Source organism: Mixophyes fleayi, chromosome 3 (genome assembly GCF_038048845.1).
Source record: "Mixophyes fleayi isolate aMixFle1 chromosome 3, aMixFle1.hap1, whole genome shotgun sequence".
Classification (NCBI taxonomy): domain Eukaryota; kingdom Metazoa; phylum Chordata; class Amphibia; order Anura; family Limnodynastidae; genus Mixophyes; species Mixophyes fleayi.
Window position 1 is genome coordinate 262,389,154 of NC_134404.1, and position 13,338 is coordinate 262,402,491.

At 40.6% G+C, this 13,338-nt stretch overlaps 2 protein-coding genes across 2 annotated transcripts in view; both read left to right on the top strand.

Moving 5' to 3' along the window:
* SRD5A2 (steroid 5 alpha-reductase 2) overlaps positions 1-7,127 on the top strand; it is a 94,944-nt gene extending 87,817 nt beyond the window's left edge. The window contains exon 5 of the mRNA XM_075203526.1: positions 4,133-7,127. Coding sequence (XP_075059627.1) covers positions 4,133-4,199 — 67 coding nt within the window. The 3' untranslated portion in view covers positions 4,200-7,127. The remainder of the gene's footprint in view (positions 1-4,132) is intronic.
* A 1,042-nt stretch (positions 7,128-8,169) lies between these two features.
* The window catches only part of AHCTF1 (AT-hook containing transcription factor 1), a 137,317-nt gene continuing 132,148 nt past the window's right edge, over positions 8,170-13,338 (top strand). The window contains exon 1 of the mRNA XM_075203529.1: positions 8,170-8,175. The gene's annotated coding sequence lies outside the window, so the exon portion shown is untranslated. The remainder of the gene's footprint in view (positions 8,176-13,338) is intronic.

A 13,338-nucleotide genomic window follows, 5' to 3' on the forward strand; every position in this document is an offset into this window, starting at 1 on the left:
ACAGTAGTGCCCCCAAACTGGGGCAATTCCAGTTGGCATAATATGAGCTGCGGGCATTTTTACTTGGCATAATATGAATTAAGGACAATACTGTGTGGAGTAATATGGGCTGGGGACACTACTCTTCACTGCTATCTACCCATTAATACCTCAAAAAAATTAAAGCCCCAGAATGCTGTGCACATGAGCCAGCATTATATGGCTCCAAAATTCAAATCTGCTTAGAGGAGAAGGGAACTGTGATGTTTCCTTTTTCCCTGAGAAGGATGTTGCAGAGTATGCGCAGTGGAAGCATGAGCAAAAGAAGAGAGCAGGAGCCGGCTGACCAGGATATAAGTAAGTGAGGTGAGGAAGATGAGGGGATTAATGAGAGGATATGATGATATGGAGGGAGATTGGGTGGAACATGAGAATGAGGGGAAAATAACATGAAAATAGTGCTTGACATGTACCCAGGGTGGTGTTAGAAATGCCCATGGTGGTGCAATACACCCTACCCAAGAAGGTGCTAGACATGTCACTCCAGTGGCATACCATGGTGCAGCGTAGCCCTCTGTAGATTTCCCTGGGTGCACAACCTAATGAAATGTGCTGCACATGCCTGTGCTTGCAACCAACAAAATTCAAGGGAAAAACAAATAGACAATTTTTAGGAAAAATAAGTTAAAATAAAAAAAAAACCTACAATACTTTTTTTGCATAAACTAATACTTTGCGAAACCACCTTTTGATTTTGTTATACCAGTGAGTCTTTTTCAATAAGTCTCTATCAACTTCGCAAACCTGGAATTTCCAGATCCATCTAATTGTAAGGGGATCCCTTGTTTTCAACGGGATTGAGGTCTGGAATCTGACTGAGACATTCCAAGACTTTGATCTTTCTTTTCTGAAGCTTTGGTTGACTAAGATGTGTGCTTCGGATTGTTATAATTATGCAGGGTGAAATTCCTCGTTATCCTAAGCTTTCTGACAGAGGTCAGCAGGCAATTTCCTTGTTGTGCCACATTTTCTCCACTTATTGTCTTCACAGTGTTCCATGGTACATGTAATGCCTTTGAAATTCTTTTATACCCCACTCCTGATTGATACATTTCATCAGTGAGATCCCATAGCTATCCAGTAGAATGCAACCAAGAAAACTGCAAGGAAATCGCACAGGAACAGCTGATTATATTTGGAGCTGATCACAATCACTTTTATTGCTGACAGGTGTATGATAATTATTTTTTAATATAATTTGAATGGGATTGGTTAACTGTAGACAAAACTACAGCTCCATTATTAAAGGGTTATACATACAGGATATTGTTGGGTTTTTTATTTTCACTTCCTCTTCCTAAAAAAATTGTTTTTCACTTACATTTTGTTGATGGCAAGGTCACATTTAAGGTGGGAAAAAGTCTTGCATAATTTATTTTCATTTCAGTCTTTACATCATAAATACCTGCAATTTATATATGTGTATTCTTTTTATATCAACTATAGGCACTGCTAGCTGCATGCATGTAGAAGTATGTAAGCTCCAACAAAACTGAATCACCAAAAAATTAATAGTTAACCATATAAAAACTAATAAAAATACAACATTAAGCTATGTTTATACAAGCAATACTAATAGCCAGAGACTGGGCTTATATTAGTCATGTATCTGTTTAATAAAATTAAGGAATTAATATTTAGGCTTCTGGACACTGTGCTGATTTAGTATTGTAATTCCCAATCCCAGTTAAAGGAGCTAAGGTACTGCAGCTAACGCATTTGTTCGCAAATGACATTTTCTCCAGAGGCATTTGCGGAGAAACATGTTAGACAGCAATACAGCATTCTGTTAACTGGAGCAACGAGACTATACAGAACAATGCGATACTTTCAAAACATGATCGGTGGGCTCATCCAGTCTTAGTCTGGCAGACTTCTGCTAAAAACTGGGACTGTGCTGCTCTTAATGGAAGCTGTCTAACTCTCCAACTGGCAAATTGGTTTTACATACGTGTGATTTTCTGGCTGTGAGCATCCTAAATATCTCATTACATTTTCTAAAGGTATGTTGTATAGATATATGCTGAATAATACAAACCCATTCTCTAATTATTAATATTGCTTATATAAACAGAATTTATTTTTGTATTCATAGTCATTTATATATAGTTACCTATTAAATAATATTGTAGTTTTTACAACCGACTTTTTTATTATTTTATTCAGATAAGACATATGCTACGCCCTGCTTTTATTTTTTTCTTTAAAGCCAGTGTGTGTTTAATATAACAAATTATTGAAACAGTCTACCTTTATTAAGTAACTAACAGCTGTCTTCCCTCTTAGTCACTGTGAAGTACTTCAGAGTCAATTTACACAATTTTAGTTTGGATTTAAAATGTATGTTATAGTTGTAGAACAATTAATTATTCCAACTAAATTCAAATAATGAGTATCATTGAAAATCATTCATTTTAAGTTAGGATCTGAAGAACAATATACTTCAGATTATCATTTAGATCATTTTGCAACTAAATTACATAATGAAGCTGTTTCATTCCAGTTAATCCATGTGTAAGGTAGGTGTCTGTATTATGTCTCTCTTTCCAGTGTTTCTTATATGCACAGTTATTGAACATTCTATCCTCTCTGCATTGTATGTTCTTATTTACTTATCTTCTCCAACTGACATCAGCTTTTCTTTACTTTAAATACAACACACCAATTCATGGGTTCTTACAAAAAATTACTATTTAGTTTTTGGTCACTGCCCTGCAATATATTGAGCATATTTGTCAACTTTTCCTCGTTGGCTTCAGGAAGATCCAGGGGGTGGTGGGTGTGCGGGGGTGGGGCTTGATGAATCGCATCAGTTTGGCACCGCCCCCTAAATGATTGTCACAATTTTGGCCAATTGGCAGCCAAGAAGACACAATATTTGTGTAATTAAGCCCCCGCCACTTATCTCTTGCAGGGACGAGAACCGGGAGGTTGCCCTGCTCTCCTGGGAGGTCTCCCAAAAGTGCGGGAGTCTCACGGACATCCCGGGAAAGTAGGCAACTATGCGCTAAAGAAAAGCAGCTAATGAATCTCTAGAGACTGAAGTGTCTTTTACATTTCTGTCTCTATTACTGAAGTCATGTTGTCCTACTTGTCAGTTTTTGATTAAATTTTGGTCACCATGAAAATGGCCACCTCCATAGGCATCAATACATGGACATAGAACACAATTTTTGAACTGTGTCATCATGCCACAGATGGTGAAGCCAACCACATCTTGTACTGGTTCAGCATCAGGGAGAATGCCAGACTCTTCAGGGAGTGAGGGAGATCACCCCTATTTCAGGGAGTCTCCCTGACATTCAGGGAGAGTTGGCAAGTATGATATTGAGTAACACTTTTCTGCACCCACTACATCTAATTCTCTTATTGTATATATTTTTGTAGATGTCCAGCGATATGTGTATATATCCTCCGTAGTCCCCAAACCAGCTCTTCTGGGTATGCACGGAGTCTATCGCGTGCAGTAAAACCAGTGCGGACACATGATCCATGGGTGCCCTAGGCGCCAGCCACCCACCCATCCCGTCCACTCTTCACGACGAGTGTCGCTTTCCGTCAGGCACTGCCCTGTCCCCACACTACTTCCTACTTTATGTGGAACTGGGGTGGAGCAGTATACTCTTCCCTAGGGAGTGTGGCACCAAGCTGTGAAATCAAAACCCAGTACTGCAATCCCAGCTCATTACTAACACAGAATAGCAGTAGCCGGCAGCTAAGAAGCTGCTGACTGCTGTGCATCCATGTCTGCAGCCAGCATATAGTGAGGAGGGATGACAATAAAGACAATCAATGAGTGACATGTCACTCATTCAGTGGTTTAGGCGCCCCATAAACCCTAGCACTCTAGGTGACCACCGAGTGAAGCCCCATTTGGGCTTTCCATTACCTGTATAGAAATAAAATCCCAAACAGGACTTCAATGTGCATGTGCTTTTCCTTTGCATACTCAGAAGAGCAAGGTCTGCCCCTGTATGCACCCAATATCGATGAGGCTGTTACAACTCATGACATTTAGTAACTATTAGTTTGTATTTTAGGATATTCAAATGCATGTATAGATATTACATATTATATTTTTGTGTTTCTCCAGGTTTTACCTTCAAGAATTTAAAGACTATCCCAAAGAACGAAGAGCTTTGATTCCTTTTATTTTCTAACCCAGTGATTTTTTTTGCGTATACATCAAAACAAATAGTTTAACTGTACATCTTGTTTCTTATGTTTTTTATATATACCAAATGTAGTTTCACAGACGTCTCTTTAATTTTATGTGATTCATATGCAACTGTAATGTTTTTTATTAATTCACTTTTAATTTGTCAGAAGTAGTAATGTATTGCATTTATATGTTTTACACTGCCTCTCACATTCTTTTATAAGAGGGCACAAGGAAGGGAAATGAAAACAAAGACAATTTGCTAGTTCTGTTGTTTACAATAAAGTTCCTGCATGACCTTGAATCATGGTATAGCAGAAAGACTGCCCAGAAGATAAAAAACAGACAAATCTCACCTTCTGTATAGATATGAGTGTGACACATATATTCGACAGTTACAAGATCAACACCATAGTATAGACAACCGACAATAACAACATCAACAGTATTATTAGGTCGACAATTCGAATGTAGACAGTATTATTCGGCCGACAATAATATCCCTAACTCCAACTCTATATCTAACCCTCACCCTATCCCTAAATCTATCCCTATGCCTAATACTAACCTAAACCATATAATATTGTCTACAATTAAATTGTCAACCCAATAAAACTGTCTACATTTCATTTGTCAACCTAATAACACTGTCGACATTCAAGTAGTCAACCTAATAATACTGTTGACATTTGAATTGTTGACCCAATATTGACGACTTTCTGAATGTCTACCAAACGAATGTCACACCACTGACCACATATCATAATATGTGTATATATATATATATATATATATATATATCTCAATATATATATATATATATATATATATATATATATATATATAGTATCTGACTTAGTCACATTTTAGTGCAGGTCAGTGTGAAAGGACGATACTAAAGAGCACTAAATTTGTGATTTAAAGCCTATATAATCCATATAATTAGTAACTGTCTCTGACTTCCATGGGACTTTGCGTCTGCTTAGAAGATCTGTGCAAATACCCCATGGTAGTTTTTTTTTTTACCAAACTTAGCCTCAATTCACTATGTTTTGACCCAGTTGGGGTACTGGAGTTCCCAGTAGTTTACACAAGTGCCAAAAAAAGTAATAAATTATATAGCAACTGAATACCATTCATATTGAAAAACACCAGTTCTGTACTGTATCTGAGCTCTATAATTACTTAATAGATTTATCCTGCCAACTATAAAGGTTGTTTCAGTTCTAAAGTATCATAGCAAATTAGATATAAGTGTCAATGTTGGTTAAATATTATATTTATGCATAAATACATATTCAGGCTTTGTTATGGAATAAAAAAATAGGCAATATGTTCTACTTAATGAGTTATTTTGTTTTTAAAAAGTGTCCAAATATAGCAACATAATTGAATAAAAAAAATAAGTTATTATTATTATTGTTAATGATTTATATAAGGCACCATAATGCTCCACCACACATGACAGTGGGGGAAACAGGGCATACATAAAACATGGGCATAAAAGGTATATAAAATAAATGTAGATGTAAAAACAAAGATTAGGGAGTGTCCTGCTCATGAGAGCTTACATTCTATTGGGAATGGCAGAGATGAGACAAGAGGAGCAAGTGTAGCTCGAATTGGAGATTGGAACAGTAGTGAGAATGTAAAGGTGGGAGGAGAGAAGGTACCAGTAAAGAGGTGGGTTTTCAGAATGCGTTTAAAATGGAGAGGTTTGAGGAGGGTCTGATCAGACATGGTAGGGAATTCCATAGGTGGGTAGTGAGATGGGAGAAGTATTGTAGGTGGGAGTGAGAGATAGTGCTCAGAGAAGAGTTGAGGCACAGGTCAGAGGCACAACTAAGAGGGTGTGAGAGAGAGTATGTCAAGGTGAGACTTGAGAAAAATGAAGGGTGAGGATTTTGAGGACTTTTTTTTAGTTAAGATTGAGTTATTTGAATTGGATTCTTAGGGATATTGTGAGACAGTGTAGGAATTTGCAGGGTGGGGCAGTAGATATGGAACTGCGTGAGAGGGTCACACAAGTCTTGCCACCACATTTAAGATATGGTGAAATGAAGTCAGATAGGTGAGGGGAATGCCTGGAAGAGAGGAGGAGATTACAGTAGTCAAGGTGGAAAAGATGAAAGAATGGATTAGAGTTTTGGTCGCATCTTGAGTGAGAAAAGGGCATATTATATCATTATTTTAAGGGTGAAGATGACAACACTGTGATAAACTCAGTTTTGAGATACATATACCATTGGGATATCTATATGGAACGGCTGAGACAGATCATTGGTCACACAAGATAGTAGTGAATGGTTAAGGTTAGTTGTGGAAAAGAAAACAGTGATCAACAGTGTTGAAAGCAGCAGAAAGAATGAGTAAGGAGAAGTAACCCTTAGAGGTATATTAACTAAACTGCCGGTTTGAAAAAGTGGAGATGTTGCCTATAGCAACCAATCAGATTCTAGTTATCATTTATTTAGTGCATTCTACAAAATGGCAGCTAGAATCTGATTGGTTGCTATAGGCAACATATCCACTTTTTAAAACCCACAGTTTAGTAAATATACCCCTTAGACTTTACGGTAAGCAGTTCATTATTCACTTTTGTTAGGGCAGAGTTGATGAGATGAGTATTATCTGTGTCACTATGAAAAATAATAGTCAAAATTTTATGTCACACTTCTGTATTCCTACTCTAGAGGCTTCAGATTCTACCTCTCCTCCATTTTCTCTCTGGTAACTAAACTTATTACCAATACCCTGGGGGGTTGTTAATTATAATCCAACATGGAGTTAACCACCTTTCAAATAATGACATGTGAAATTCATGAGTAAAACCAAATTCAGTGTAATGTCTCTGAACTGTATTACATGAAATTATTGGATGTATATTAGTGTTAAATGCTGGTAACAATTAAAGGATCTTTTTAAAGGATCTTGTCCTGCTACCTCTGAATGTGATCTGGGAGCTGCAATAAATACATATTGACACTATGTCAATCTTGTTGGGAATAGGTCGTTCCCTCCAAAATACCATTATAAATTGCATGTATATATCTGGGTTTTAAAATTAGATTTTTGAATTAGCGCAAGGATGTCTTCTTTTCTACATCAACACCATGGGGTAAATGTATCAAGGACCAATTTTTGCAGCGTTTTAAAATCACTGCGATTTTAGTCCAAAAGTTATCAAATGTATCAAGCTGCGACTTTTACCCTGATCTTCAAAATCACTGGTCATCTCTGGCGATTTGCTGCGATGTGAAACACTCCCGTGTTTAGCTAACTCTCCTGTGTTGTCTTTATCTAGCAGCGTGTTCAGTAAACACATCACTGTTACACTGTCCCTGCCTATAGGAACGGAGGTCCTGGCAGCTGTGAAAACTGACAAAAATAAATAAAACTAAAGGAAAAAAAAAAGCTTGGGATCCCCCCTCTATTCACTATTAACCCTAGTGCTGCCAGCCTACTGATTGTCATTTGAAAATCGGGGGAAAATGTTGCGTAGGGTCCCCCCGATTTTCACATAACCAGCACTAGGCAAACCAGCCGTAGTGGGAGGCACTATAATAGTGGGACTCGCCATAATGACAAACCAACCCCAGGCTGTTCAGCGCTGGGCTGGATTCCCTAGGGAGTGGGGTCCGCCGACACCCAACGCAGTGCTGAAAGCACTATGGCTCTTCCTACGCCCCTGGGCGGTGGGTGTAGGGTAATAAACGGCGACATAAGTAGAAAAAATAAATGGACACCATTTTGTTTTGTGGAACTACAAGTCCCAGCCAGTCAGGGTGCTATAAACAGTGTGGACAGTCTGGTTTGTTGGGACATTTTCATAAATGTTTGATGAAAAGTAAATCAACTGAGGTTGGTTCCTATGTAAAGATTTTAAATGTGCAGTATCGGTTTTACTAGGGTAATTTTTTAAAGGTCTAAAATATAATAAAAATATTTAAAAAAAATAATTTCTTAGTTTACCTCTGGTTGCCTCTTGTCCTCCAATTATTATTTTTTGTTCACTTATAGGCCTATAAAAAATGTTGCAGTTGCTGAAACCAGTGTTTTTCATTAGCATTATTAGCAAATTAGTGGCAGGAGGGCTATTGACCCCTTCATGACTAGACCAATTTTATGTTTTTGAGATGTGTCTGTTTCACTGGGAAACCTTCAAAGTAAAATTTCATGTGGTCCTTTCTCTGGACAGAAAGAGCTTTAGAGCTTTTGGCATTATTTTGAAATATTTTTGTTTAATGGGCTTTATATGGGGAAAACGATTAAATAAATTTAGAAAATACACCTTTCCATGATTCTGCCCAAAATTAGTATTTAGTAATCTCTAAGCCTAGATATTTCAAAATGTAGTTTATGAGTATTATGATGTCAAATATGTGTAATTTGTACAAGGTATGATGAGTTATAGGGACCATAAACTAAGGTATACATTTTAGTTTAATTACACATACATGCAACGTGCACAAATTCTTAAGGTGGGAGTAAATGGGATAGGGCCAGGAGTTGCAGGAAAAAATTGGGGTGATGGAACCTTTGTAGGTTTTTGGACCCCATGCATTCTTAGTTACATGCTTCAATGTCACAAACTGAATTACATACTTTTGGTAGACTAGTAAGTGATCTTGGTGTGAAATAGGGCAAAATGTTTAATTTTGGGGTTTTTTCTACTTTTTTATTCACATTTATATTTTTGGGGACCAGGTCTGTTCAGAGAGAGTTGTATCTGCAGGAATAGATGCCTTATAATAGGAATATAGTGGGCCATGAAGAGTCGGATGTAAGTCAGATATAAGTCTGAATCGTCAGTGCAAAAAAGGACTTCTTCACACCTTGAAAGCGCAGTACTCATTGTCACTTCTCACTCTGCTCACAGATGGTAACATTTCTTCCCTTTGCGCCTCTCAATGCTTAGAGATGCAGAACAGGAAGTGATAGAGTGTGGAGGCATACAGTCAAACATACTATGTTGAGGGTTAAATAGCCATATCTAGTAGGAGCATTGTTTGCTGCTGCTTCCTCCCTGGTGCAAGATGCATGCTGATGGTCATCATCAAGCTTGTGTGTTAGAAAAATAAATAAATACACTTTTCTTAAAATGTGTCCCCGGGTGGGACCCCGAGGCATCCGGGAAGTGACTACTGCAATGTAAGGTGCACTTTCCATGACTTCCAGCTGGCTGACTCCCGACACCTTAAACATCCCCTCGACCATGATTACACCTTTTACTCCCACCCACACACTGCGTACGCTTGACTGGACTACCTATTTATTAGCCACAGACATTTACATTTGGTACGACGGACAGACATAGGCTAAATAACGTGGTCGGACCATGCATCCATTTTCTTACCCTGTACATTCCTGTCAATCTCCCTAAATAATGGACATGGAGACTAAACAAATCCCTCCTTTATGATACCTACTGCAAAGACCAACTCGGTGCTGTTATAGTTGATTACATCATCTTTAATGACTCCGCTGAAGTGTCTAAGGTAACCATCTGGGAAGCCCACAAATGCGTTCCAAGAGGCAAGCTCATCAAATTGGGGACCTTTATTAAACAGAAAATACACCTTCAAATATGATCTCCTGCTCAAAATCAGGGACCTAGAAACCAAACATAAATCCTATCTGGCTGTGGGAACGATAACTGAGTTGATGGAGGCTAGGATTGCCCTCAACAAATTGCTTGGAGAGAGGATGAAATTGGCCTTTAACTGTTGCAAACATAAATATTTTCAATGGTGAAATAAATTGGGAAACTGTTAGCGTTACGAGTCCAACAAGCTGTTTCCTTTATTCATTCCATTAGAGAAGCTAGTGGGAGTGAGAGTAATTTGCGCCAGCATTTCATGCTTATTACTCCCGGCTATACAATATTATGGGACCCCCTCCCAAACGATGTCTGGGTCTAAGAGTGAGCTGATCAGAGATAATCTCTGGAACTGCAATTTTCCCACAATTACTGAGCCTGCTAGAGTAATGCTGGACCAGCCATTCACTTTAAAAGAACTGGAGCATGTTATCTCCTCCACCTCAACTGGCTAAAGCCCTGGACCTGATGGGTTCATGAAAGGCTATTATAAAACTTTTGGGCAGGTACTGAACCCCCTGCTTTTGGGGGCCATAAATGAGATCTCAGAGGAGTCCTGCTTCTCTCAGCAGTCACTTTAGGCTCACATTACAATTCTCCCCAAGGAAGGAAAGGTTCACTCCCAGTGCTCCAGTTACCGACCAATTTCCCTGTTAAACATTGACCTAACAGTGTTTGCGAAAATGATGGCTCATCACTTGAAGGTTCGCTTACCAGAATTGATACAAAGTGACCAGGTCGGCTTTGTTCCAGACAGAGAGGCTATGAAAACATCACCAAGATCATTGATCTAATGTATTTGGTGGAGATAAACGCGTTCCTGCCTTGTTGTTATCGACTGAGGCAGAAAAGGCCTTTGACAGAGTGGACTGACAGTTTCTTGTGGGATACTGGAGCACATGAGGCTGCGTCCAGTCTGCATGAATAGAATTCTCTTCCTATATAGGAACCCCACGGCCCACATCAAATTCCATGGCTGTCTTTCGGATATATTCTCTATCTATAATGGCACACACCAGGAATGCCTGCTTTCCCCCTTAATATTTGTCTTTTACATGGACGCCTTGGCCAGGTCCATTAGGAATAACCCTGATGTATAAGATTTGCAGGTTGGGGGGACTGAACATAAATTAGCCATCTTCACAGATGATTTTTTGCCAACAATTACTAATCCCTCAATTTCATTGCCCAATTTAATGCATGAATTTGAGAAGTTTGACTCATTGTCCAATTTCAAAATTAATTATTCCAAATCTATGACCCTGAATCTCTCTGTCCCGCTGTGCATCCTAAAACGTCTTTGTCAGGATTTCCCAGGTATGACCACGGAGAGGAGATAAGTGGTTATAATGAGTTTATTAATAAACAGAGATGACAAGGTAACTCATGAGACAGTTCAAAGTGCAGATGAGAAACAGGTAACTGCAATAGTAGTTTTCAACAGGCAGCGTAGAACTACAAGTACCAGGTATAATGGTTAAAGATGCAGGAGTCCAGGACACAGGTAACAGCAAATAGTGGATTTCAACAGGCAGCGTAGAACTACAAGTACCAGGTATAATGGTTGAAGATGCAGGAGTCCAGGACACAGGTAACAGCAAATAGTGGATTTCAACAGGCAGCGTAGAACTACAAGTACCAGGTATAATGGTTGAAGATGCAGGAGTCCAGGACACAGGTAACAGCAAATAGTGGATTTCAACAGGCAGCGTAGAACTACAAGTACCAGGTATAATGGTTGAAGATGCAGGAGTCCAGGACACAGGTAACAGCAAATAGTGGATTTCAACAGGCAGCATAGAACTACAAGTACCAGGTATAATGGTTGAAGATGCAGGAGTCCAGGACACAGGTAACAGCAAATAGTAGATTTCAACGAAGAAATATGCAGGAGTCCAGATAGCAGATAGAAGCTGAGCACAGGGAATGCTCCTCGGAATGACCTGATGATCTGGCCCAGACTGTTTGAAGCAGGCAGGTATAAAATAGGCCTCATGCAGCTGAAACCACTCCCAGTGATCAAGGAGAATAATCAAGTAGCACAGTGGCCCCTTTGGTGGGCAGTGGTACTACAAGTGGAAAGCATACCAAATCCAATAGAGTCACTGCAGACAGCAGCTGCAGAGTGCAAATCGTGACAGTACCCCCTCCTTAAAGGGCGGATTCCAGACGCCCAAATACTAGAAATGGTCAGAAAAGTCAGAGTCATAGTCCAGAATTGGGCATGTATTTGAGAAGTCTTCATGCAAGGACGGGAAGGGTATAGAAACCACACCACAGGGGAGTTGAGATCCAGGAGAATCTTTCTTCTTCGTCCTCTTCACTTTCTTTTTATGGTTTTTAGAGGGTTTCTGGAAATGGAGTGAAGAAAACGATAATCTCAAAGTGGGAGTAGCTGGAGATAGAACATGTGGCATAGATGAAGCACTGGGAGTGAAAATAGCAGGTGCTGGTGTAAATTCTTTGATCACGGCCTCAGTAAAAAGCTGTAAATCAGACAGAATGGGATCTTGGGTTTCAATTAAGGGCTCTGCCCATTCCAGAGCTTCCCCTGTAAAGTTGGCCAACATGTAAAACACTTGCTTTCGTTGAGTATCAAGGAGGTTGGATACAGAGGGAAAATAGGATATACAGAATTTAATAAGGGCACGAAGTTGCTGAATATCCCGATTGAAGGTAGGTGGTTGGAAGACTTGAACAGAAGGTGAATTCGAATTAGCATGAGACTCGGCCAGCTCGGGTTGAACATACATCCCTTGGGACTTGGGTAGGACCCCCTTGGCAGAAGACAATCCATACTGGGCAGATGACTTGGCAGGGCGCCCGGATTGGGCGGCAGACTTGGGAGCAGGCCCGGACTGGGCGGCAGGCCTGGCAGGGACAGCACTTTGAGAAGCCTGAGGGCAGACAGCACCTTGAGAAGCCTGAGGGCAGACAGCACCTTGAGAAGCCTGAGGGCAGACAGCACCTTGAGAAGCCTGAGGGCAGACAGCACTTTGAGAAGCCTGAGGGCAGACAGCACTTTGAGAAGCCTGAGGGCAGACAGCACTTTGAGAAGCCTGAGGGCAGACAGCACTTTGAGAAGCCTGAGGGCAGACAGCACTAAGTGACAAGTCGGGCTGGACCGCATGGACTGGCAACTCGGGCTGGACCGCATGGACTGGCAACTCGGGCTGGACCGCATGGACTGGCAACTCGGGCTGGACCGCATGGACTGGCAACTCGGGCTGGACCGCATGGACTGGCAACTCTTCTGGAGCAGACTGGAGGGACAGGACCCCCTCTGGAGAAGTCTTTAAGGGCAGCGCCCCCTTTGGAGCAGACTGGAAGGGCAGCGCCCCCTCTGGAGCAGACTGGAAGGGCAGCGCCCCCTCTGGAGCAGACTGGAAGGGCAGCGCCCCCTCTGGAGCAGACTGGAAGGGCAGCACCCCCTCTGGAGCAGACTGGAAGGGCAGCACCCCCTCTGGAGCAGACTGGAAGGGCAGCGCCCCCTCTGGAGCAGACTGGAAGGGCAGCGCCCCCTCTGGAGCGGACTGGAAGG